This window comes from Meles meles, chromosome 13 (assembly GCF_922984935.1).
Source record: "Meles meles chromosome 13, mMelMel3.1 paternal haplotype, whole genome shotgun sequence".
NCBI classification, from domain to species: domain Eukaryota; kingdom Metazoa; phylum Chordata; class Mammalia; order Carnivora; family Mustelidae; genus Meles; species Meles meles.
In genome coordinates this window covers 8,308,454-8,336,234 of record NC_060078.1, presented here as the reverse complement: position 1 = coordinate 8,336,234, position 27,781 = coordinate 8,308,454, and the positions used below count along the sequence as shown (strand labels likewise).

Here is a 27,781-nt window from a genome sequence, read left to right as displayed (position 1 = left end):
TCACTACCAAAGGAAAAACATTTACGAAAGGAAAAATCATCCAACCACCATCACAATAACAAAGCAACACAAAATACCTGGGAACGTTCTTGAGATTTCCTATTTAAGAACAACTATAAAACCTGATTAATAGTACTGGGAAGACATACCATGCTCCTGAATGACGACCCTGAATATTGCCAAGATAGCATTATTTTTAGGTTAGGGTTAATGAAATTTTAATCAGTATCTCAATGGGGCTTTATTTCTCCATAAGTTGGAAAATTACTTTTCAAATCATTTTTTTTTCTTTTTTTTTTTCAAATCATTTTAACATAGGAAAATGTGTTGAATATTATGGATGCATTTACAGAATACTGATTCTTCTTTTATACAGTTTGCATAGGCGCAAACAAAAATGATACAGCCCATTCTATCATGTGATAATTATACCAAGAAATCTTACCTTATCAAAAATTATCATATAAAATAATTATTTCAATTAGAAAAGGAAAATTAAATGAGTAGAAATAAAGTTACTTTCCCATAGAAATCTCAAGGATAAAGGTGTTGAGTATTTTGTTAGAGTTAAAATAACAGGTGGGGGCGGGGGGAGGTCCCTGGGCAGCTCAGTCAGTTAAACATCCAGCTCTTGACTTCCGCTCAGGTCATGATCTCAGGGTTGGGAGAGGGAGCCCTGCACCAGGCTCCACACTCAGCAAGAAATCTGCTTGGAATTCTCCCTCTCCCTCTGCCCCTCCTCCCACTTGTGTTCTCTCTCTCTCTGAAATAAATAAATAAAATCTTAAAAAAGAAAATAACAGGTGATCAAAACCACTGACATCAAGAGAAGACAGAGAAATGCTTCCTTGTTCGCCCTCTATTGCAGAAGTTCCAGGGCCAGTCCCCTCTGCCACCGATGGCGGAGTTGGCAGTTTTCATTGCAACACAAATCAAAAATGTAAACTGAAATCGGCGACCAGGTAGTGCAACAAAAGCAGGCGTGAGTTCCTTGGCTCTGCTCAGGTGCAGCGGTGGTTTCCATGTGAGAGAGCTGCATTCTCCTAAGAAGCAACCATGTCATGCACACAAAGCAAATTCTGGTTCTTAACTGACTGTTACACCCAAAAGCGTGATGAGAGCTCATCGACAGAAGACATGCCTTTATACCAAAATATCTGGGTTGTTGGTTTCTGAGCTTTGCAAATATGTGAATTTTTTTGTTTTGCTCTTTGTAATTTGGCTCTTTATAACTGCTCACCACAATCCTTCAGTGAACATTTAGGTCTACAATCATATAGAAAAATTACTTTATAAGAAAAAGCAGCATTTAAAAGGAATCTTCAGGGGCGCTGGGGTGGCTCAGTGGGTTAAAGCTTCTGCCTTTGGCTCAGGTCATGATCTCAGGGTCCTGGGATCGAGCCCTGCATCGGGCTCTCTGTTTGGCAGGGAGCCTGCTCCCCCCCCACCCCTGCCTGCCTCTCTACCTACTTGTGATCTGTCAAATAAATAAAATCTTTAAAAAATAATAAAATAAAATAAAAGGATCTTCAGTTCTACCACTTTACTCTAGCAAGTACTTCCCTTTACAGCATTTTCTGCCTGTCTTTATCAAGTGTAGTTTTTATGTAGTCATATACACAGTGTATAAATAATTTTGATTTTATATTTTTATTTACATTTTATAACCACTGTCATCCTGCTCCATAATCTTCAAAATTAATATCTGAATACTCTGAATAATATTCTAACAGAATGATGTGATCTTAGTCAGCATTTCTCTCCAGTTGGGCATTTAGGTTGCTTTTTTCTTCAGTAAAGCTGGTGAAAAATCTTTGCATATATAGCATTCTTATGCTGTTGAATTCTTTTATTGGGATAATTTCCCAGAAATGAGATCATTAGCACAAAGGGTAGGAACATTTTTATGTCTCTTGGCAGGTATTTTGGTATCTTTCAAAAGGACCGTCTATGCTCTAGAATGAATAAGCTTTCTATTTACTACTGCTGGACCAGCACAGATGTTGATCATTTTTAAGTTTGCTTTTACTAACTTAGTATGGATAAAACACTACCTTAATATTGTTCTAATGTGCATTCTTTCATAACTAGCAAGTTAAAATTTTTTTCCCTACACTTGCTTTTTCTTCATCATCACATTCCAATCTAAATTGGGAAGGCCTGTTCTCAGAAAGGATCAAACACTATGCAGTGCTAACAGATAAAGCATGGGGATTACACAGGACTTGGAAACACGCAAAAGTCTGCACACTGGCAGAGCAGGGATCCAAACTTGGCTCCAGCATGTCCTAGCCATTTGACCTTGGCTCACTGTAAAATGGGACGACAGCTACCCCAGGTGGCTGCTAAGAGGACTGAGATCCCCGCTGCTGGTGGTTTTCAACCAGAGTATACATCCCCTCTGTGGCTTTAAAATTCCTGAAGTCAGAAACGAAACAAATGAGCAAAGGAAAAAAGAGAGACGCAAACCAAGAAACAGACCCTTAATTACAGAGAATTAACTGATAGTCACTGGAGGGGCGGGGGTGGGGAGATGAGTGACACAGTGATGGGTTGTGACGAGCAGCAGGTGATGGAGAGGACTGCCGGATCGCCACACTGCACACCTGAAATTAATGTCACACTGTGTGCTAACTATACTGGAATTTAAAATTTGAAAATAAAGAATTAATGAAGCCAGGTCTCACCCTCAACACCCCACAGGAGTGTTCCCGCCTCACACTCCTAGTGAAGCAGCACAGACAGGCAAAGCTCACAACACTGCATTCTCTTTCTCAGAGCTGACCTTGCTTCCTACCTTCACTGAGAAAACAGAAGCATTATGAACTCCCACCAGCACACCACCCGGGGTGCCTCTTACACTCCACCTTCTCTCCCGACGTGGGAGCGAACTGCCTCCCGCTCCGCTACCAAGCTCACTACTGTCCCCTCCAACTACAAGGTCACGGACCTAGCAAACACCCCCTTTCTCTGGTGCATCAGTTCTTCCCTCTCTCTACCAGATCATTCTCATCATCAGCTTCTGGACACAGATTGTCGCATCACCCATCCTCCCTCTCTCTATCTCTCTCTCACACACACACACACACACACACACATTCCCTTTCTTAACTTCTTAGCCATCTCTCGTTTCCACACTATTTCTCTGTTCCCTTCTACAGCAAAACTCCTCAGAAAAGGCTGTTTACACCTGCTGCCTCCAGTTCTCCTAGTCCCTCTTGAACCCACTCCAATCGGGCTTTCATCTCCTTGGAAACAGTACAGCAAGACCATAAACTACCCCATTTCTAAATACTGATAAATGCTTTGTCTCATCCAACTTGATCTACCACAGCTCTTTAAAATAGCTCCTCATGCCTTTCTCAAAGCTTGTTCTTCTCTTGGCTTCCAAGTGAACCCTGTCTTCTGGTTCCTCTCCTGCTAAAGAGGCTGCTCTTCCTCAAATTCTTCTGATGACGATGGTGTCTCCTTTTCTCCCCAGCCCCGAGTGCTGCAGCTCCAAGATGCCGTGGTCCCAGGACCTCTGCTCTGCAGTCACCTCCCTGCTTTAAATCCCTTCCAGGTACAAAGTTACTCCCAAGTTTATCCACATACATCTATACGGGTCAGATGATGTGTGTGATCTGTGTTTTCTGTTTCTTACTCCCTTTGTCCTTGTTAATAAACTAAACAAGGACAGAGACTAGATTTTTCCCTGCTATCTCCCCAAGACCTGGCATGCACCATGTGCTCAAGATATATTTGAAAGAATTAAGGCCGGCATCTGCCTCCATCAAACAATAACAGATTTCCATATTGATTTTTAACAATAAAATAACAGCTGTTGGATAACAGCAACAACAACAACAACAACAACAAAAAAGAGCTCCTGGCAAAAGAAGAAAGACTCAGCAGAGGATTTGGAGAATAAATGTAGGTGCAGAAATCTCACACTGAGCAGAGCAAAATGCTAGAGCTGAAAAAACAGGAAGGAAAAGAAAATTGGGCAATCTTCCCAAAACATCTAATATCTGAATGCCACACATGTCAAAAGAGAAGAAGAAAACCACTCCAGAAGACTTGCCACAACCATGGCCACAAGTTTCCCCAATGAAAGGGCCCAGTGACTGCCCAACATAACAGATGGCTCATCCTCAAGTGATTTCAGAACACCGGGGACACAGAAGGTCCAAAAAGCATCCAGAAAATGGGAAACTAAATAGGTTTTGCAAGAAAAAACCACGGGTTAGAAGAGCACCAGTGGAAACTAGAAAACAATTCAAAATGATTTCAAGCTTATACCTCCGAGACCCATACAATTATCCAGTAAGTGTCCCAGTAGAATACAGCCACTTTCAGACATGTAAGGTTTCAAAAAATATTTACTGTCATATTTTCTTTCCTGGGCAGCTGACAGAAGACACACTTGACTAAATGAGAGATTAAGCCTAGAATGAGGACCTCATGAGATCGAAAAACCCAAGACAGAGGCGAGAAGAATCCCTGGGAGGATGGCTGAGGGGCCAGCTGGGCAGCTGGCCTACAACCTTCCAGACTGTGTCAGAAGAGTGGGAGGGAGAATTCTTCAAGAAATCAAAATGGCCGTCTACCGGGCGTGCCAGGATAGGCTGGATATTGGAAAGGTACACGAGCAGGGGTTATTCTGAACTTACAATCTGTTAAGAAACAAGGCAGGCAGAAAGTCCTGCTCTCAGGGTGCAGGAAAGGACAAGGAGCTGGAGCACACTGTCTCAGCCGGTACACTGCTCAGTGATGTGGGCACTGAAAATAGTTACAACTAAAATTAACTGTATTGGGAGGGTGGGGGGAGTAAAGGAAAGATGTGCGAAGTGGGGGGAGAGGAGAATAAAAACGCCAAATCCGTGGCCACTCCAGAGAGGCAATGAGTAACAGCCGACACTGGGATTTGGAGATAAGGTGGTAAATGCTACAAGGAGAGGATGACAAAGTTGATGGCGGGTGCGTCTGGGAGACTGGAGGGCTGCGGGCTTCCGTTTTCCATGAAGAGCCACACAGAATTCTTTGTCTCTGTACCTCCCCACAGAGACAGCCGAGGGAAAAATAAAAGTTAGATCAAGAGGTGCCACCACACTGAACTAGCAGTGGAAGAGGGCTGGCTACCAGCTTCGCAGAAGCACGATTTAACAGCGCGGGCCCCAGTGCTCCATGTGCACGCCCCTTGACCTAGCAGCCCCGCTTCCATGAACGGATGAGGAAAGCCACGGCACGGGGTAAAGGGCAGAATGAATCAGCGTATTCGCTGACCGCATTTATTCCACTAAAAAACCAGAAACAACTGTCATTTCACTGTGCTGAAGAAGAGCAGATCTGGGCTCAAATCCGAGCAACTACTGCTTGCTACCTGTGTGACAACAGGGACTCAAGTGCACGCAATACAAAAATAATAATCATACACACCCAACATTTTTTTTTTCCTTTTTTACAGATAGAGAGAGAGAGAGAGAGATTACAAATAGGCAGAGCAGCAGCCAGAGAGGGGAGGAAGCAGGCTCCCTGCCAAGCAGAGAGCCCGATACGGGGCTCGATCCCAGAGACCCTGAGATCATGACCTGAGCTGAAGGCAGAGGCTTAACCCACTGAGCCACCCAGGCGCCCCACACACCCAACATTTATACATTGGGAAGAAAAGCCGATTTAATATGTGAACTGTGCCTGCTTGGTATGAGTAAAAAGGTACAATACCTGTTCATTATCAAAATTCTCTTTTCTGCACTCTTCTGGATTATCTGAATTTCTCTCCTGATGAAAATACATCTTTTGTACAAATACAATAACCCTTTAGTTAAAAACAGTTTTACTGTAAAAATACAAAAAGCAGAGAAAGAGAAAGAACATATAATCCCACCGCTTGTCAATTATATAAAAGAAGTGTGTATGTCCCCATCTGAAACCATCCCTACCCTCCAGTTAACTAGCAATTTTTTTTTCTGCTTATACAGACACACATACACACATATAATTCTTTCCTTATTAAATAAAACCAGAATCATGTCATCTTTTTTCCCCATTTTTGATACATTGTATCCATGCTTCCATAACCTCATTCTTTTTACGGGGTACACAGTATTCTGTGTGGCATGTAGTAAAAATTTAAGCTTTCTCCTATTAAAGAACTTCCAGACTACTTTCCATTTTTTGCTGCTGTAGAACTACAGTAAGTGTGAACACATACCCTTACGTAACAACCTATTATGAGATTCCCAGAGGGGGCTGATTCACAAGGAATGGAGCTTTTTTCATTGTTTTTTTAAAAAATATTGAACAGATACAAAAATAGTTATAAAAGTCATATGAGGTAGAGAGCACTAATAGCGGCGCCTGGGGGGGCTCAGTCAGCTGAACATCTGATTCTTGGTTTCAGCTCAGGTCATGGTCTCAGGGTCATGAGATCACCCAGGGTCAGGCTCTGTGCTCAATGGGGAGTCTGCCATGAGGATTCTGTCCCTCTGCCCCTCCCCTACTCACACTCTCTCTCTCTAAAATTGATAAATCTTCAAAAAAAAACACTATAATCACTGCACGCCCATCCCTTTGGTGAACTATCATTATGTTTGAAGCTTCCCATCGCCCCTCCCTGACTCCAGGACAGAGACCCTGTGAGAGGTGCCCTGGGTCAATCTTTTTTTTTTTTTTTTTTAAGATTTTATTTATTTATTTGACAGGATCACAATTAGTCAGAGAAGCAGGCAGAGAGAGAGGAAGCAGGCTCCCCGCTGAGCAGAGAGCCTGATGCGGGGCTCGATCCCAGGACCCCGAGACCATGACCTGAGCCAAAGGCAGAGGCTTTTTTTTTTAAAGATTTTATTTATTTATTTGGCAGAGAGAGATCACAAGTAGGCAGAGAGGCAGGCAGAGAGAGGAGGAAGCAGGCTCCCTGCTCAGCAGAGAGCCCGATGCGGGGCTCGATCCCAGGACCCTGAGATCATGACCTGAACCTAAGGCAGAGGCTTTAACCCACTGAGCCACTCAGGCGCCCTAAGGCAGAGGCTTTAACCCACTGAGCCACCCAGGCACTCCTGGGTCAATTTTTTACTTTTTCTTCTCTTTGCTAAAAGAAACAAACATGTCATTAATGCTTCCTTTTCCCTATCTTTAGTCATTACAACATATAGTATCTTCTCACAGGGTTTTTTTTTTCCTTCTTCTCATAGGTTTATTGGCTATTTGTATTTCTTTTTCCATAAGCTGCTTCTTCATTTCCTTTACCGTCTTTTGGGTTGAGCTGGCTGCTTTACTTTCTGATTTACAGAACTGCTGCATATGAGGGCTATTAACTCGCTGCTACTCTCCTGTTGCAGATAATACCAAGCCCTTCACCAGAGAAAGGGTTACTTTGCCATGTGGAAAGCTCTGTTAATTTTCCCTCTGGCTTCCCCAGTTTAGGTATTTGCCCATATACTCTTCATAATTTCGTTTTACACGTTTAGATTGTTCACTGATGTAGACTTGACTTTAGTAGATGGTGGGGGAATAAAGGGCTTTACTTTATTTTCTCCCAAATGCACAGCCAGTCATTCTATAGCATTTACTAACTCCTTTCTCCATCAATCTAATGGTCTCACCACACATCCAGTTTTCACACACATACATGGATACAAGTGTCTGTATGTGTGTAAGATGCACACGTGCGTGTACGTATATGTACACGTATGACGTTTATGTTTACATGGCTGTTTCAGACTCTGTACTCCTCCACTGTTCTGTCTCACCCAGGGAATGCCATGGAGCCAGGTCCAAAGAAATCACTCACCTGCCCTTCTTCGTCAAAAGCCATGACCACCACAGCGGCTCCAAACTTCTTAATCTTCCGAGCCTTAGCCAAGAAGTCATCCTCTCCCTCCTTCAGGCTAATGCTGTTGACAATGCATTTTCCCTGGCAGCACTTCAAGCCGGCTTCAATCACGGCGAAATTGGAAGAGTCAATGCACAAGGGCACCTAGATCAGAGAAGCAGGAAGAATCACAGGAAAATCGCAAGTCACCATGGACTCCCTTCCATGGCTGGCACCCAAGCAGTCCCTATTTCATATACAGGGAATAACAGTAGCATGACAGAAAAAGGATCTGCTTGTACTTGTTCTTTTAAAACCCAGAACACTTGGAGGAATTCCAGTCCTACAAGGGACCCCATGCAGGAGGCCAGAAAGATCACAGATGAACACTGGATGAAATCACTGAGCTCAGTCCCTGGTTTCTTCCTCAGTTTACACCTGCTGCTGCCTACACCTCAAACAGGATTCTGGTATCCCGGATCTGACTCCGGGTTTAACATTTGGTCTCACAGCCTCAGGAATAGCCCTCCGGCCAGGTTATTCAAATCCAATCTTCCCCTTAGAGAATCAAGTTCCTGACCAGATAAAATAAAATTTTACTCTTAGGAAAAGACATAATATTTAATAAAAGAATATAACTACAACAAAGGACAAAGTTGAAATGCACAGATGAGAACAGGTTCATTTTAAATAGTCTCCATGCATTCATGCCTCTGCTCCAGGAAAGGTAGAAAATAAGGGTTTCAAGGCAGGACTAGAGTCAAGCACAGAAATGAAACACGGCAGCTGATCTAAGCTCCACTGCTTAAGTCACTCAATAAATACATAATTTAGTGACAACCACATCAGGCCCCACGCTAGACTTGGGGGCAATGACAGAGCAGGGGGCTCCCTGGCTTCCCCGAGCTTTATAAAGATAAACAACTGAACAAATAATGACCTAAAGTGTGGGAGACGGGAGGGCAGGAGAGGAGCATGGGTGCCATGAAAGCCTGCTTCAGGGGCACCAGACCCCACCTGTGGCACAGGAAGGGCAGGCCAGGAGAATTCTCGGAAAGGTTCGGCTCTTCCTCAGGCCACATCTCCAAAGGTGAGAGCACAACGGGACCAGGGGTCCATCAATTCTACCCTTTCCTACTGCGCTGGTCACGACAGGTTTGCTAGGAAAGGGGTCAAGTACCAGTGCCAATCCCAGGCCAGTGTTTTAAAGCACTGGGCGAGTCTGGTGTCCCAGCTCTGCTGGTGAAAAGGTGCGAGTCACACCTTTTTATGCTCGACTCCAGCTCTTCATAATTTGGTCTCTAAGAAATTTTGGTAGGAGGTCCAATCCAGGAAAGATAAGGAAAAAAAAATTACTGGAGCAATCAGAAGAGTAATTAATAATGTCTTAAGTTACACACAGTTGTTCTTAGTGGAGGCACTTTCATCTGCAGGGTTCCGGAGTCAGACAGAGCAGGAATGGCTGCTCCCACTTCGGGCCAGAGAAAGGAAACTCGGGTCAACAGTCAGTTGACCACAGGATACGTCCGACTCCCGGCAGAGCCCCTTTCCCACCACTCAGCTGATGAACAGCTGCTCCCCCTCTGATTCCGACAGACTTGGAACAAGTCATTTGGCTTCTCCGCATCTTAAATTCTCAAAGTATTTACTCCCAGAGGTGTGACGAGGCTTTTTACTGAGGAGTTTTCAAGACACAAATGATGCGCTGCTTATCACAGGACATCTAACTTAAGAATTTCCTGAAGGCCTAATGAAGCACTGACAGCCCCATCTCTCAAAGCACTAGGAAGTTTCTTTAAAAAAGAACTTCACAGGGGTGCTTGGGTGGCTCAGCGGGTTAAGCCTCTGCCTTGCACTCAGGTCATGATCCTGGGGTCCTGGGATGGAGGCCTGCATCGGGCTCTCTGCCCAGCAAAGAGCCTGCTTCCCCTTTCTCTGCCTTCCCTCTCTGCCTACCTGTGATCTCTCGCTGTGTCAAATAAATAAATAAAATCTTAAAAAAAAAAAAACCTTCACAAATCACTTCTCATCACAAATTCAACAGTAAAGAAATGAAGTAAAAATTTTAAGGATTTTAGAATCCACCCAAAAATTTGTTTTTAAAAATTGGGACACACAAATTAACTTTCATCTTCTAAAGAATAAATGTAAAAGCTGACACATACTATTTACATTTAATCTTATTTTATAATTCTGTTAACTCTGATAAACCCCAGAAGGTCTCTTCCTCCCACAATAAGGAAGAACTGCCTGAACGTCCCTGTGCCTGGAATGGAGCTAACATCTTGGTAGCAATGGGCAAGTGTATCCTTCAGACGTGGGAAGCAGGTTCTCAGTCCATCCAGACATCAGAGGAAACTCAATCCAAAAACCTTGCAAACAGCTGAGCTGAAGTCACAGCTCTGGTTTACACTGAAAGGCTGCCATCAGGGGACAAAGTGACAAACAGAAACCACTGGGCTTTCACTGTGGGAAAACAGAACACCAGGGCGTGAGATGACAGATCCCTGGGGCAAGTGACAAAGTCCGAGTGACAGATGAGGGCACATAAATCTCATTTTGTACAACCTTGGCGATGTCGGGCTCGGAAGCAATGAAGTTGCAAAATCTGGTCATGGCACTCGAGCCATCCAGCATGCCGTCATCCATGTTGATATCCAACACCTGCGCTCCCATTTCCACCTGCACTTTGGCAATGGTCAGTGCTTCCTGAGGGAAGAACGCCAGAGGTGGCAGCATTAGGAGAAGGTGACTCAAGAGAAGGCTACCAAATTTATTCCCACACGCTCCCCTCCAGCAGTCTTTTCAAATCAGACTGGGCAAACCAGCCTCCCCAGGTCTGCCCCGACTCTCCTCCCATCCATCTTCATAGTCTGAGGACTGGCCTTCCTTGCATATCTCCTCCTCATATCAGTCACGACTCAGAATCCACCAAGGCTCTGTCTTCCTGCCCTAAAGAATAAAGAAGCTCAACTCCCCAGCCTGGCATTCAAGGCCTTCTGTGACCCAACCCTGTCGCCTCACCTGAATGCCCCACTCCTCCCCTCCTGGTTCCCTTCACCAAGCCATGTGTATTTCTACTTCAGGGTCACAGATCACGTTGTCCCCGCTGCCTGGGATACAATCCCCTCCCCTTCTATACTGCTTAGGACCCAGCTCAAGCCCTAGCTCCTCCCAAAAAAGCCCTCAGAGAAACCATCCAAAATTTCTGTGACTCTTGTGTTTGCCAAGACATGCAAAGTGTGTTGCAGGCCATTGGTAAGAGTTATATGAACTAGGAGGTAAATAAAATCCAGCAGGTTTTTATACTGGAAGGCTTTTCAAATCCATTAGTAACACTGTTTCACACTGTAAATATCCAAGAAGAGAATATGTAGCATTTCCCACTCATGACCACTGAAGGAATAATAATCTTGTCAGCTCAGGGTTCCAGAGAACATACTTTGGGAGGGAAACACTGTTTATTCCACAACAGGCTGCTGCTTCTGTAACTTCTGTAACAACTGTGATCGTTACATCATCGTGGTTTATGAGATCATCATTTCTTCAGGATTTCATATTAGCTTATTCCTCAAAATAGAGTGTAAGTGTTTGGAACTCTGGAAAGGTCTTAGGTTTCTCCTGCTCTCCTCTGAATAAGACTGGGCAAAATATACATGTTCCATAATGCTTTCTAACTGAAAAAACAGTATTCATTTGAGGTCTGCACTGTATGTTTTGCCATGTAATAAAATAAATAAGGATAAAAATAGCTTCTAAGCTTGTCTTATTTTTTTCTTTAGCTTAAGAACACCACATCAAAATTTTAAGCAACTGTCGTGACAGAGCAGGCCTATCCCTTTGGCATATGCCATAAGGAAAGACCATTTGTAATGACCAAAGGTTACACGAGAAAAGGGAGCACAATAAAATTCAGCACATCAAAAAATGTTTTTTCAGTAGCAGCAATGTGTTAAGTACTCTAAAGAATCCAGAGCATGCAGCCCAGTCCCTGCTCCTGGAGGGCTTGCATCTGGCTGGGGGCCTATGACATAGTCACAAACAGCCCACAGCACTGTGGTGGGGGTCAAGTGCGAGATGGCCTACACAGCAGGGGAGGGCCGGAGTCCGTGGCCTGGAGGACAGACTGGAGGAAGCAGAGCAGAGACAGCCAGCAACCTGGTGAGACCAGAGACGGAAAGAGCTGGAAAGCAGAGATGCCAATACCTACCCTTTCTGTTCCAGAAAAGTTACCAAGCAAAAGCTTGGAGGTCCAACCTTCCCAAACGGGCAGGCTAAAATGACGTCACTTGTACAAGGTGAGCAAAAATCAGCCCTGGAGCTCCTTCCAAGGCCAATGCTCCTTCCGCTAAACCACAAAGCCCTGAGGGATCACTATCTCAAGGAAAACTAGAATCCAGTGAGTCGCCCCAGTGATCCCCTGCCAGATCCCACTGCTTCCTCCTCCTGTGTTCTCTAGGCAGACAGTGTAGATGCCGGGTCTATCACTCATTGGCTGTGAAACAACAGGCGAGTACGAGTAGCTCACCTTCCCCCAGAGGCACATGGGTAAAACAGAGTAAGAACAGGTCTGTGAGGATTCGGTGAGTAATGACATGAAGTGCCTCGCACCATGACTGGCACATAGTAAAACCTTACTAAAGGCTACATAATATTACTCCCATCTGTGCTCATCTTCCTAAAATGCCCTCTGTCCTCAGTATCAAATCTATCAAATCTGACAGCCCAAAAGGACACCATAAGAATCAAAACACAAATAGAAACACGGCCAACTGAAGAATGTTACAGAACTACAAAGGGTCATGGGGATTCTGGAGGAGAGCAAATATGAAGAAAAAAAGAAGGCATGGCTGCAGAAGCAAGCCTTCTGGAACGTTCGGTGACAGATCAGCATGGGAGGGCAGTCTGGTGTCTATGGTGTCTAAGTGGAGTGAAATGAATGGTGGTCTGAAGAGTTTGGATTTTCTCCAATCTGCACAAATGTGACCCTGGGGAAGCTTCTCTTCTGGGGGAAGGCTGTGACAGGAGCATGTGGGGGCAGCAGGGGTCAGCAAGCAGCAGCAGCAATGCAGGGCAGAGGATGGGTGGGACCCGTCAGGAACCAGCAAAACAGCTAAGCAGGCCTTGCTTGCCAGAGTGCCACAGAGGGGCACCACCCAGGGCTACCGTGAAGGGGTAACTAATAAGCCCATGAAGGATGATAAATGGGTCCTTTCTTTGTGATTAAAATTCAGCCTGCTTTGATATTGGTTTCTGGAAAATCTACTTCCTAAAGCTTGCGAAACCTCCAAGTGACAGTTGTTGAAAAAATAAATCATCACGAAAGCCCAGACTAAATCCCTCCAATGTTTAACGTCCTATTTTAATAAGGGAAAAGAAAATCTATCCGGCTGTATAGGGTGGGCTCTTTGGGGATCAGAGTTTGCTGACCCACAGAGTGACCAAGCTGAGAAATGGCTAACCCGTCCTGTGGACTCTCCAAGGCGGGAGCCTATTCGTTCTTTTCTGTGCGCTTGTTTACTTTAGTCTAGGGCTAGGACCATCAAGACCACCACCCTAGTCAGCTGATGGACATGGTCATGAGGAAGTGACCAGGAATGCTCTTGGCTTCCTCCTTCCCTGAACGGATTTGTGAGAAGCCAACACGAAGAGTATTCTCAAATTCTTAACCTTATTTCACAGTTAATAGAAATAGCCAGAACCTGGATCCCTCCCACCTCACCCCACTTCAGATCCCAGAGGCAGTTCTTTTTGACAAATATTAATAACAGTAGCTTCGGTATTCCTTAGCCGCAGCCTCCCACCGCCCAGCCTGCTGCAGACACACGTGACCGTTCTCCTCACGGTCCCCAGAGGCTCTGCTAATAAAACGCTCGAAGGCAGAGCTGTCTCATTTACACACTGTCTAGCCAAAAACATGGCAGATGCCTCAAGGGTCTTAATGAGATGCTCACTTCATAGTTTCCTGCCATGATGAGTTTAGCAAACTTCCTGGATCCTGCCACGTTACAGCGCTCTCCAATGTTAACAAAGTTGGTGTACGGTCCGATCCTGAAGGGCTCTAGACCTTAAAAGGAGAAGCATTTTGAAAATGTTCTGAAAATTCATATGATGACACGAGACAGACAGAAAACAAATGTTTTCATTGAGAAAGAAGTTTCCGCGGCGCAGCCCATAGGGCCAGACAGGATCCCTGATGTGCGATTAGGTCCGTGGCCTTCTCCCCCAGGAATATTTAAATACAACAAAGGCTACATGGACAGCCAGAACTCCCAAAAGAAGTATTTTAGGAGTTTAGACGTAAAATTTTTCTATAGAACTGCTTCATACCAGCTCTGAGAAACAAGGAAACATTATCATCATATCGCTATTTCACCAAGAGTGGGGGCCGAAGCCATGAAGTCAGAATCAGCAGGATCGCTCCACAGCTGTCCACTCCGACATCAGCCTGAAGCCGGATGGACCAAGCTTTCTTAATCCCCCCAGCAGTGAGTGGAGGGCTTTACCTTATGTCTTTGATCCAGAGGCCAAGAACCAACAACGAGCAAGGATGAAGGGGATCACAAGGAAAGACCCAGGCTGGACCAGGGAGAGAGAGCTGCCGCGTTCAACCCCCATTCATGAGCTGACGCTGGGAAAAGCGGGGCTCTCTGCACCTCTCTCCCCTGTTACAGGCCAATAGAGGGGCAAATACCAACTTCATAATTACGAACACATTTGGGGACGTAAAAAGCAAGATGCAGTGTCAAGCATCACTACAGCCCTTAACTGTTTTTGTCTACTCGCTGTATAGAAACAGTGGGGCAAGGGGTCTTCCAGGGTGGTTACAGGCCGGGTGGAGGGACAGCCAGCCGCAGGCTCAAAGCCCCGTCCAGCTGTCTCAGTTCCCAGTTCCCAGCCCAGGGGCACTTCTTTCATACCCTCTGCTCATAAAAAAAGAGAGACTTAAAAAGGATGGTTTTTCGTACTTCTTTCATACATTTCATAGCACTATTATAAAAAGGAGACTAGAGATCGCTGGACAAGCATAAAATTAGCACCAGCAATCATACCCGTTGTTGTCAATAAAAGAAAATGGCTTTTGTGTCCTTTGTCAAAGCACTGGTTGAGAAAGAACAAAGTATCAGAGAGAGGAAAATAACGAGTATGAGATGAGTAATCGCAGAAGTATTCCAGTTTAAGGGATGGGGGCAGCTATGCTGTCCCAGTTTTGTCCTGTGGTTTCTTCCCACTGGTAATGACCCTCCACGTGAGCCTCAGGATGTCTCCCAGTCCTTAGTCAGATCCGGGGCTCGCAGGGCAGGCAAGCAGCGGTGCTGACGCCCAAATGCTGCTGTGGTCCTGCGTCACCGCCCTATGAGCACCACACATGGAGTGCTTCTCATCAGTTATGCATGTGAAGTATCTGACATAAAAAATACCTTTTTCTTAAGTTTGCAATACATGTAAGAGTATGTTTGATGTCACTCTTTTAAAATCTGAATGAACGTGATTTTTTTTAAAGAATTTTATTTATTTATTTGACAGAGAGAGAGATTACAAGTAGGCAGAGAGGCAGGCAGAGAGAGAGGAGGAAGCAGGCTCCCCGTTGAGCAGAGAGCCCGATGTGGGGCTCGATCCCAGAAGCCTGGGATCACTACCTGAGCCAAAGGCAGACACTTAACTGACTGAACCACCCAGGTACCCCGTGAGGTGATTTTTAAAGCAATTTAGAAATAGCACATGAAATTCAAATCAGAAGAAGAGGATTCTTTTATTCTTACATCTAAACTCTTTCTAAAAATCATTATCTAGGGGCACCTGGGATCAGTGGAGAGCCTGCTTTTCCCTCCACCCCTCCCCCTGCTTGTGCTCTCTCAAATAAATAAAATCTTAATTAAAAAATAAATTAAATGGGGCGCCTGGGTAGCTCAGTGGGTTAAGGCCTCTGCCTTTGGCTCAGGTCATGATCCCAGGGTTCTGGGATTGAGCCCCGCATCGGGCTCTCTGCTCTGCGGACAGTCTGCTTCCTCCTCTCTCTCTGCCTGCCTCTCTGCCTACTTGTGATCTCTGTCTGTCAAATAAATAAATAAAATCTTTAAAAAAAATAAATTAATTAATTAATTAAATAATAATAACATCTAAGTGGTTCTCTTCTTGTTTCAACTGTGGCAAAGGCTTACTATTTAAACTGCTAGCCCTTGGCTGAAGCAAACAATAATTTTAAGATCTAAGGATATAGTAAACTATCGTAACATACCTCTCTCTGTTTTCTGGAGAATAAAAAGAAAACATGGGGGGGTGCCTGTGTGGCCGATGGGTTAAAGCCTCTGTCTTCGGCTCAGGTCATGATCCCAGGGTCCGGGGATCGAGCCCCACATCGGGCTCTCTGCTCAGCAGGGGGCCTGCTTCCCTTCCTCTCTCTCTCTGCCTACCTCTCTGCCTACTTGTGATTTCTGTCAGATGGATAAATAAAATCTTTAAAAAAAAAAGAAAAGAAAAGAAAACATGGAAAACTGAAGAGGGTTTTTAACCCAACATCACACTCACTGGGATGAATTCAATCAAGTTATGTTCTGAGAAAAGTAGGTGTGTTCCTTTTGCTGTCCCTTGTATTTTATTTCAATTTTCTTCGAGGAACATTAAGAAACAAAAATATCAATTCAGAGAGATGCTAAATTCTAAATTATTAGGGTGCATAATTTCCCATGTACAGTTAAGAATCTGTTTATATACATACATGTATTTTACTGTTTTCCTTGGAAATACTACCTAAGAATACACCATTGAAGTATTATGGTGAAAAGATAACATTTAAAGTTAATCTTATTGTATTTGTTTGCATTTGGTAAGACCTGAATGCGACAAACTGTAAAGCACGGTCTTCTGTTGGAATCTGAATTCCTTCATTGATAGGTGAGAGGTTTCCCAACTTTACTGTTGCTGACATCTGAGCATGTTGTTTTATAAATGACAAGATTACAGGGTGGGAAGTGAGTGGTTTCATTTTTTCCTTTTAATTTTTTTTTTTTTAAGTTGCATCAATTAAAAGTCTCCAGTATTGTGGAGTAAACTTATTATCTTGAAACATGTTTGTGTAAGGTCACACATGATTTCTAAATGTTGTTTTTACTTGTATTTTGCTTTTGGTACGGCCAAATATTTAGCTTATTTTTCATAGTTCCTGATACTGTCAGAAATATCAAAATAAATTTGTTCTCTAAAAATAAAAAAAGCTGGCATGATAAATCTTTTATTAATGTTCCTTATTTGAACATCGAAACTCATCCTCAAAAAGGGAGGGTGCCCACCTTATGAGACTGCTGAGCAGCACCACACAGAATTGTCAATACACACCCCTCTTTGGTGACTCTGGGATCGCGACAATAATGTTGTTGAAACTACCACAATTTTCTATGAAGAGGCTGCTGTCATGACAAACCACTGGCCTTGACAGTTTAGGATTTTCAGTAACTAATAGCAAGTCTGACAATTAAAACACTTAGCCCGTGGCTGAGAGTTTGTTTTCAAAGCCATGCCCATAGAGCCAGGGCCATGTTCAAAATCTATGCAAGGGCCCCACCTTGGGCAAACCACCTGTGCCTTCTGCCTATTTTCCACCCCTGCTTGTCACCAGAATTCATTTAAATGCAAGAAAAAATATGTACGCTTCTTTGACCTATGAAACAAGTTGTTTGGCACACACATCACTACCACTTGGAATAAACATGTGAAATTAACCCACAAATGGAGAATAAACATGTGAAATTAACCCACAAATGGTTTCTGAAATGATAAAAATCATGTCTTTACCACTTACCAGATAGTAACATATGCTCTTCAAAAACAGCGGCAGGTGGAACTCTAGGCTTACAGTTCTTCACAGCTTTAGCAATCTCCCTGAGTTAAAAGAGAAAACACTAAATCCATTAATTCAGAATAAAATAAATTTAATTAAACTAATTCCCAGCTATGAAATTAAGTCTATTTAACATAATTATGCACATAATTATATACCTAATTCCAAATGTGCAGCAACAGTTATGCCTTTTAGTTTTCTCAGCAATGCAGAAAATCAATGTGTCAACTTTAACTTTTCTGTATTTTCCCAGTCTGCTGTGGACTGACTGCACCAGTTTTTGCCCTCGGGGATAGAAACCGAGATGTGCTATGGTTTATGCAAACGCAAATGGCAAATCTCATTTCTTTCCCAAGCCCAGAGAAGCCCTTTACTCCATGAAATATGTGCCTGCTTCTTAGTAGTTTAAAAGAAACAAAGGCTTCATCGTTGAGAATGAGGGACGTACAGGAGGAGATGCCAGGAGTGGAGGCCTGTGTTTTAGGTCACTTTTCCCCACTGAGCACAGAAAGCACAGAGGAGAGAGGGTCCATAGGAATAAATCACTAAAACGCCAAGATGATGACTCTTAAAAATTTGCTTTGGTTATGCATCTACTTTTCAACCTTATTGGCTCTGGTAAATTATGTCTTTGATCAACCTGGAAAAATCTGGCTACTCCACTGAACTTATTAGGGCTAGTATGAACTCCTTGCTTTGCTGCCCCTAGATTGGCAAGCAGGCACCAAAGTAAGAGAACACACACACACACACACACAGAAACACAGACACACACACACACAAGACAGGCAGCCAGAGACACACACAGACAAACATATATATCTGATGTCGATACACAGACACATACACACAATTATTTTTAAAACAGCTCTTTTTAAAAAGGAGAAGATAACTTTAAAAACAAAAAGAAATCCAAAGACTTAAAAACAAAAAGAGAACCACTTTCAACTACTGATGGCTTTTAGGTATTACTTAAGAGATTTTAAAAATTCCACTCTGGGGCGCCTGGGTGGCTTAGTGGGTTAAAGCCTCTGCCTTCGGCCTACGTCATGGTCTCAGGGGATCCAGCCCCACATCGGGCTCTCTGCTCAGCAGGGAACCTGCTTCCCCTCCTCTCTCTCTGCCTGCCTCTCTGCCTACTTGAGATCTCTGTCAAATAAATAAATAAAATCTTAAAAAAAAAAATTCCACAGGCTCTTCACAGAGTCTATCATAGAAGCCAACAAAAGCAGTGGAATGTTAGGAAATTCAGGATGGCGGACACACCGCGCACATGAAAAGAGACTCAGAACAGTGAGATGAGGGTGCCTGGGTGGCTCAGTGGTTTAAGCCGCTGCCTTCGGCTCAGGTCATGATCTCAGGGTCCTGGGATCCAGTCCCGCATCGGGCTCTCTGCTCGGCAGGGAGCCTGCTTCCCTCTCACTCTCTCTGCCTACTTGTGATCTCTCTCTGTCCAATAAATAAATAAAAATCTTAAAAAAAAAAAAAAAAAAAAGAACAGTGAGATGACTGGCTCAAAACAGGATCATCAGTCATGGTAGAGAAAAAACAAATTATAAATAGCCCAAACTAAATTCTATGCCACTGGACTGCAACTCTCTTATAAGCCACAAAATGGCAAGACATACTTGGCCAGGCTCTTCTTCCACACCCCTGTGCTTCACACATTCACTCACATCGTGGGATAAGCAATGACAGTGTGACGTCTCTTGACCTCAGGTGCCTGGTTGTCTTACTGTCTTCTCCTTCCATGAAACAACTAATGGAGGCATGTATTTTCCCACAAGAAACACGAACCATCCCTTCCTAATTTTCTGAATATTAGTTAGGTATTTAAGGAGAGAATGTCATGACACCTGGAATTTGCTTTACAATTTTCTAAGAGGAAAAAGTTGGAAAATAGACAAGAATACCAAAATCTTTAAAATTATGGAAACTCTGTGATAAGCACATGGAGAGTCATTTTCTTATCTGATTTTGATTTTTGGAATTTTTCACAATATAAAGATCTCAGTTTGCCAGGGCTGCCAAAATAAAATACCCCTGGCCGAGCAGCTTAAACAGCAACCGTTTCTCAAGTTTCTGGAAGCTAGAAGTCTGAGACGCAGTGAGGCCAGGGCTGGTCTCCCCTCAGGCATCTCTGGTCAGAGACAGCCCTCTCCACCCTGCACGTTCACTCTGTCCCCACTGGGTCCCTTCCTCTGTGTCTGTGCCCTCATCTCACCTCACAAAGATACCACATGTACCGGATTAGGATCCACCCATAGGATCTCACTTAACCTTGATTATCTCTTTAGACATCCAATCTCCAAATACAATCACATTCAAAGGAACTGTGCAGAGGGAAATTCAACACATGAATGGTGAGGGGGTGGAGCACACAATTCATCCCATAACAAAAGACCCAGTGTTTTGTTTGTTTGTTTGTTTTTTAAAGATTTTATTTATTTGACAGACAGAGATCACAGGTAGGCAGAGAGGCAGGCAGAGAGAGAGAGGAGGAAGCAGGCTCCCTGCTGAGCAGAGAGCAGGATGCGGGGCTTGATCCCGAAGGCAGAGGCTTTAACCCACTGAGCCACCCAAGTGTCCCAAGACCCAGTGTTTAGAAGCCATTCTTACCTGATATGATCTGGGGTCGTACCACAGCAACCACCCACTATATTGACCAAGCCGTCCGTAGCAAAGTCCTGCATTTCAGAAAAGAGAAAGTTTCATGGAATCCGTCTGAATTCTAAACTTGCCTCTACCAATTCAGCAGAAGGAGATGACACTTCCTCAATAACAAATTTGTTGTTATAAAGAGAGAGTTAAACATACTTAATACAAAATATAAAGCTTTCACATGCCCCGGATATCAGTTTAAATGCAGAAAATAGTTCAGATGCTATGAAATCCTTCACACCATTTCGAAGTACAATTACATAATTATTTGCCTACTTGCTCATAATAAAGATTTTTTTCTTTTACCCATATGCTGAGCTGAATGAATGTGAGCTGGATAACGTATCAAGTAACAAAGTGAGCATCATTTGTTACATTTAAATTAAATTTTAAAGAACTAAAGAAAAAAATATTCAGGGTCGCCTGGGTATCTCAGTCAGTTAAAAGTGTCTGCCTTTGGCTCAGGTCATGCTCCCAGGGCCCTGGGTTCAAGTCTCACATCATCATCAAGCACCCTGGCAGGGAGTCTGTGACTCCCTCTCCCTCCTCTGCTTCTGACCCTCCCCTATCCCCACCTGTGCTCTGATCTCTCTCTCAAATAAATACATAAAATCTTTTTTAAAAAATAAAGAACCAAAAATTCATTTCCTCAGTCACATTTCAAGTTCTTCAATAACCACATGGTAGACTAAATATGGGCCACTGGGGGTCTAGAGTTTAACCTTATGCTAGCTAGCAAAAGACAGTAACTGAGGCAGGAAGTCAAGAAATGGGGAAGTCAGGAGTATTGGAAAGATCGTCTACTACATAAGGAACTGAAACCACAAGAGAGGAGTCAGAAATCATTTAGGAGAGAATGTTACTGAGTGAGAAGCTCCAAGTTCAAGGAATGAGGAAAAGACCCAGGTGTTAGTGGGCACCATGGTCCCGCAACCTGGGATTCAAAGGTGGGAGGTGTGTGGGCAACCACAGGGAGTAAGGACATCTACTCCACCCAGCAGTTTGGTTGGGGTAGAGTGGGGGATGGGGCCCCCACTTGAGAGGACTGCAGAAGATAGCCGAGTTTCTATTAGTCTGCTGTCAGGCCTGACTGGGATTTTCCAACAGCCACCAGGGCCAGATGGGGAGAAAGATGCGGACAGCAAGCCCCTCCCTCTGCCTCTACCACAGTAATTAGGAGTGGTTAAGCTTTTGTTATATATACACAGGGATTTCTTTAGGAGAAAATTCTACTTCTAAATATTCTAAATCTAAGATTCCATTTCTCTATCTCTTAAAAAACCAAATGAAAGACCATCCTTAACCTTTAGTTGTGTGGCCATCATATCCGGAGTTTCGTCGTAGTCACCAAACGTGTTGGGAAGACCTAAGAAAGCATATTTCAAGCATTACTGAAAACCATCTTAACAAACAAGCTAGTGACCGTGAGGCTGTAGGTGTAAAAGTTAGGAAACTTTTTATTTATAATTAAATGGTGATTACTTGCAAAAAACAAGTCGTAGTTCTTAATACTGAACATAGTAAATGCAGAGATACCACACCTCTCCCCCACCCCCCCAAAAATCACAAAGGATCAAATAAACATAGGCTGTTTCTCTTCCATTTGAAAGAAAAGAGTTACTACTATATGGGACAGAATTTCTCCAACTCCATCCCCTTCCCCCGGAGGAAACTCAATCTTGTCAGCTACCTGCTTGGGGGTAGAGGTTGGGGGACTACTCCATATCCTTTGAACTAATAAGCACCTGGCAATATGAATAAAAAACATAGAACATAAGTTCTCAAATTTTCCCAAGTTCCAATTTTCAAATAAATATTGCCAAGTAAAATTTTAGCATTGAATTAACCAATTTCCTATTTTATTTATTAACTCCTTCCAGTTATCTTACGCCTTCTGGGAAATAAAATTTGGTGAGCATTAAGATACACTGATTTGGAGAAAGAAAGCTGGAAAAGGACTGTCTGCCCAAAGTAGCTTAAGCAAATGCTCAAAAACATTGACCAGGAAATCTGGTTAATCCAGAATGGGTTACTAGTTTCTAATGGGGTAGTTTCAGAACTGGCCATAAACGCCTGCATCTGTACCTGTATACAGAAAGCTACAAGTGCTAACTTCCAGGGAGGAAAAAGCTGACACACTGGTTGTTAACATGGCAGAACAGAGAGGAGAGTCCCCCCTCCCCTTCTTGGCACTCATCCCTTTGGCTCTGTTCACATGGCCAGCATTGTCACCCAAAGCAAGGCTCTGTAACTGGGCTTCATCCCCCAAAGTTCTGTCCAATCCTGCAGCTTTCAGGGTGAGTTACATTGTTCCTCCAAGTCTAGAGGCAAGCAGTGGTCTAGACCCAAATACTCTTCATTTACAAAATGGCCACTGAATTTCAACTATGTACCAAGATCTGCAAAGCTAACTCTTTCAGCCAAACTCTTTTAACCCTCCCCACCCCCGGCCTGTATATTTGGAACTCCCCACATGCAACTCCCTAGAAATACACACCTGCATTGGGATAACAGAGGACATAGGCTGTTGTGCATTTCCCGATTGTTTCAATAAAAGGTCTCATTTCAGCTGCACCCAGAGCACAGTTTAATCCAATGCTGTAAAAACAATAAGAAGGTATCAGGAACATCATCTCGTATACAAGGTATTTATGTCTATCAAACATTACAATAAAGAAAGGCCTATTTTAAAAACAAGCAGATAATAAATCTCTCCTTTAGCCTTAGCACCTTTATTAGGATATAGTCAATGCCATTTCACTGAAGTTCCCTGAAGCGCTGAATGTTTCTGTCCATGTCTCCAATGTCAGATGATCTTACAGCTAAGGACCATGCCTTCTCCTTGAAGAAGATCACAGTTTGATACTGGTGTACTGAAAACAGAAATGCCAGCCAACTACCAGTGCTAACAGACATCTGATCTGAAAGCAATACTTAAAGAGAAGGAAAAAGGAAAATCAGGGATATAGAAGAGAAGACACCGTGAGGATACCTGGAAGCCACTCTGGGAGGCCAGAAGACCAAGACTGAGTAGTCCTTGCTCTGTAGCTGACTTGCAAGGTGACCTTGGACTTACAATTTGTCCTCTTATAAATTAAGCTGGTATATCTATAAAGCCAAGTTTCATTTTGCAAATGAAACTTATTATGGACTCAAATCAAACAGATCCAAGCAGAGCTGCTCTAATAGAACTTTTCAGAGTGGAGGGTCTGAAACCCCTCCAATACGACTCTCACGGGGGGCCCTGCGAGAATTCAGTAACTAGGAAGCTACTAGGCTATGTGATCTTTTAGTTTTTCATATTTCAATTTTTTTCTTTTACTATGATTCCTAAGTGCAATATGGTACACTAGATTAGATCCTGAGGCAGAAAAAACAGCAATTGTGGAAATATTTGAAATGTGAATAAAGTCTGGCATTTAGTTAATAATATTACTATTCTTATTTTTGACAAAAGGACCATAGTTACATAAGATGTAAAGATGCTAACATTAGGGAAAACTAGATGAAGAGTATATGGAAATTCTCTCTACTATCTTTGCAACTTTTCTGTAAACCCGAAATTATCCCAAAATAAAAAGTTTATTTAACAAATACACAATACCCACTCATGATTAAAAACTCTCAGCAAACTAGGAATAGAGGAGAAATTCCTCAAATTGATAAAGAATATCTACAGGGGCACCTGGGTGGCTCAGTGGTTAAAGCCTCTGCCTTCAGCTCAGGTCATGATCCCAGGGTCCTGGGATCGAGCCCCACATCAGGCTCTCTGCTCAGCGGGGAGCCTGCTTCCTCCTCTCTCTCTGCCTGCTTCTCTGTGACCTCCGTCTGTCAAATAAATAAATAAAATCTTAAAAAAAAAAAAAGAATATCTATAGAAAACCTAGAGCTGACATGATAACTTAATGATGTAAAACTAGATACATTCCCCCAAGACAGGGAACAAAACACAGGATGTCCCTTTTCAGCTCCTAATGGACATCATACTGAAAGTCCTGGCTAATGCAAGAAGAGAAGGAAAATACAAGGTACACAGACCGGAAAGGAAGATATAAAACCATCTTTGTTCACAGGTAAGAGGTAGAAAATCCCAAAGAATCAACTAAAAAATTCTTGGAACCAATAAGCACTGATAGCAAGGTTGCAAAAGACAAAGTTAATATACAAAAGTCAATTGTTTACCTCTATCCCAAACATTAGCTACTGAAATTAGAAATTAAAAACATGATACCATTTACACTGGCATCAAAACAAATGAAATAGTGGGGTAGAATTCTAACAAAATATGTACATGATCTAACTGAAGAATACTATGAAACAACAAAACTCTGAAGAAAGAAATCAAAGCAAATTTAAATAGGTTAATAGATATTCCATGGCCATGAATAGGAAGACTCAGTATTATTTTTTTTTAAGGAAATTCTTTTTTTTTTTTAAGATTTTATTTATTTATTTGACAGACAGGGATCACAAGTAGGCAGAGAGAGAGAGAGAGAGAGAGATAGAGAGGAGGAAGCAGGCTCCCTGATGAGCAGAGAGCCCGATGCAGGGCTCAATCCCAGGACCCAGGGATCATGACCTGAGCCCAAGGCAGAGGCTTAACCCACTGAGTCACCCAGGCACCCCAAGACTCAGCATTATTAAGATGCCAGCTTAATAATATTGAGTCTTCCTATTCATGGAATATATACGTTCCATGAATTCATCAATATATATTCCATGAAAATATGTGTGTGTGTGTGTGTATGTATGTATATATACATACACACACACACATATATATTCATTCACACATACCCAATGAAACTTCTAGCCAGTTATTTTGTAGCTATCAACAAACAGATTCTAGTGTGTATATGGACAGGCAAACAACCCAGAGTACCTAATCCAATACTGAAGGAAAAGAACAAAGTTGAAGGACTGACACTAAAAGCTAAAGTTATCAATGATATCGGTGAAAGAAGAGACAAACAGATCAATGGAATGAAGCAGAGAGTCAAAAAAGAAACACACAAATATAGTCAACTGATCTTTGACAAAGGAGCAAAGGCAAGCCAACAGACAAAGGACCTCCTTTTCAGCAAACTGCAACAAATGGACATTCACATTTTAAAAAATTCAGTGAGACACAGACCTTACACCTTTCACAAAAATTAACTCAAAATGGATCACAGAACTAAATATAAGCTGCAAAACTATTAAAGATATAAAGATAAATAAAATGATAACATAGCCTGAAACATTTAATATTATACTAAACTAACTGGAATTTAAAGAAAAACTTGGAAGAAAAAAAGACAACACAGGAGAAGACTTAGGAGGCCAAGAGTTTGGCAATGAATTTATGGACAAAACATTGAAAGCAGGATCAATGAAAGAAAAAACTGATAAGCTGGACTTCATTAAAATCAATAACTTCAGCTCAATGAAAGACACATACTGTTAAAAGCTTGGGAAGACAAGTCACAGATTGGGAGAAAATATTTGCAAAACACATATTTGATAAGGAAATGAAAACCAAACCATAAAAATTTCTTAAAATTCAACAATAAATCTATATGCACCTAACGTGGAGCAAAAAACATATAAAACAATTATTAACAGACCTAAAGGGAGAAATTGACAGCAACAGGACAACAGGGGACTTTAGCACACCACTTCCGTCAATGGTGATCATCCAGATAGAAAATCAATAAGGAACACTGGCCTTAATAGGACGCATTAGGCCAATGGACTTAACCTATACAAACAGAACTTTCCATCCAAAAGCAGCAGAACACATGTTCTTCTCAAGTGTACACAAGCATTCCCTATAACACATGAGGCCGCAAAAGAAGTCTCAAAAAATTAAAGATGACTGAAATCAAACCAAGCATCTTTTCCAACCATAACAGTATAAAACTAGAAATTAATTATAGGAAGAAAACTAGTAAAACTACAAATATGAAGAGATGAAACAGGTTACTGAACAACTACTGAGTCACAGAAGAAATCAAAGAAGAAATTTTAAAATACCTAGAGACATGTGAAAACATTAATACGACACACCAAAATCTGTGGGAGACAGCCCAAGTGACTCTCTGAAAGTTCAGAGTAGCAGAGGTCAACCTCAAGAAACAAGAGAAATAAAAGAACATTTAACTTTACACCAGAGGAACTAGAATAAGAATAAATGAAGCCCAAAGATAGCAGAAGGAAGGGAATAATAAAGTTCGGAGTAAAAATAAATGAAATAGACAGGGCACCTGGGTGGCTTAGTGGGTTAAGAAGCCAAATCTTGCTTTTGGCTCAGGTCATGATCTCACCGTGCTGAGATCAAGCCCCACATCACCAGGTTCTGCATTCAGCAGGGAGTCAAAGTTGGCCTCTCTCTCTTCCTCTCCCTCTGCCCCTCCCCCTGCTTGTGTGCGCTCTTTCTCTCTCTAAAATAAATAAATCTTTTAAAAAATAAAATTAAAAAATGAAAATAGAGACTAAAAAGAAATAGAAAAGGTCAATGAAACTAAGAGCTGGTTCTTTGAGAAGAGAAATGAAATTGACAAACCTTCAGCTAAACTCATTAAGAAAAAAGGAGAAGGCTCAAATAAATAAAATGAGAAATGAAAGCAGAGAAGTTACAACTGATGCCACAGAAATACAAAAATCATAAGAGACTATTACAAACAATTATATGCCAACAAACTGAACCTACAAGAAATGGAGAAATTCCCAGAAACTTACAACCTTCCAAGACTGAATCACCAAGAAACAGAAAATCTCATAGACCAATTACTAGTAAGGAGACTGAAACAGTAATCAAAAATCTCACCAAAAACAAAAGTCCAGGACAGAAGCCTTCACTCATGAATTCTACCAAAACATTCAAAGAAAATGTTAATACCTACCCTTCTCAAACCCTTTCAAAATACTGGTGAGGAGGAACGCTTCCAAACCTCCTTAAGAGGTCAATACTACCCTGATACCAAAACCAGACAAGGATAGCCCCAAAAAAGAAAATTACAGGCCAATATCCCTGAACACAGATGCAAAAATCCTCAACAAAATATTAGCAAACCAAACTCGACAACATTAAAAGAATCATACACCGTGATCAAGTGGGATTATTCCAGGGATGCAAGGACGGTCCAACAGCTGCAAGTCGGCCAGTGTAATATACTGTGTGAACAGAATGAAACGTGAAACTCAAACAATCGTCTCAAAAGATGTAGAAAAAGCATCTGCCAGAATTCAACATCTACTTATGTTAACTCTCAACAAAGAGGGTATAGAGGGAACATACCTCAAGATTATAAAAACCATATATGGCAAACCTACAGCTAATATCACATTCAATGGTGAAAAACTAAAGCTTTTCTTCTAAGACCAGGAAAAGACAAGGATGCCCACTCCCCCACTTTTATTCAACATGGTATCTGAAGTTCTAGCTGCGGAAACTAGGCAAAACGAAATAAAAGGCATTCTAATTGGAAAGAAGTAAAACACACTATTTG

General features: G+C 42.4%; 1 protein-coding gene across 4 annotated transcripts in view; it reads right to left on the bottom strand.

The window, feature by feature from the left end:
* MTR (5-methyltetrahydrofolate-homocysteine methyltransferase) overlaps nucleotides 1-27,781 on the bottom strand; it is a 100,560-nt gene that overhangs the window by 49,703 nt on the left and 23,076 nt on the right. For 3 of the 4 annotated variants that reach the window (XM_046027468.1, XM_046027469.1, XM_046027470.1), the window contains exons 9-15: nucleotides 22,789-22,889; nucleotides 21,596-21,657; nucleotides 20,250-20,317; nucleotides 17,592-17,671; nucleotides 13,747-13,859; nucleotides 10,361-10,501; nucleotides 7,772-7,957 (exon numbers count right to left, since the gene is read on the bottom strand). In XM_046027468.1, the coding sequence (XP_045883424.1) occupies nucleotides 7,772-7,957; nucleotides 10,361-10,501; nucleotides 13,747-13,859; nucleotides 17,592-17,671; nucleotides 20,250-20,317; nucleotides 21,596-21,657; nucleotides 22,789-22,889 (751 nt within the window). Of the gene's footprint in view, nucleotides 1-7,771; nucleotides 7,958-10,360; nucleotides 10,502-13,746; nucleotides 13,860-17,591; nucleotides 17,672-20,249; nucleotides 20,318-21,595; nucleotides 21,658-22,788; nucleotides 22,890-27,781 lie in introns of those variants that run through there. The other variant, XM_046027471.1, reaches the window with a different exon arrangement.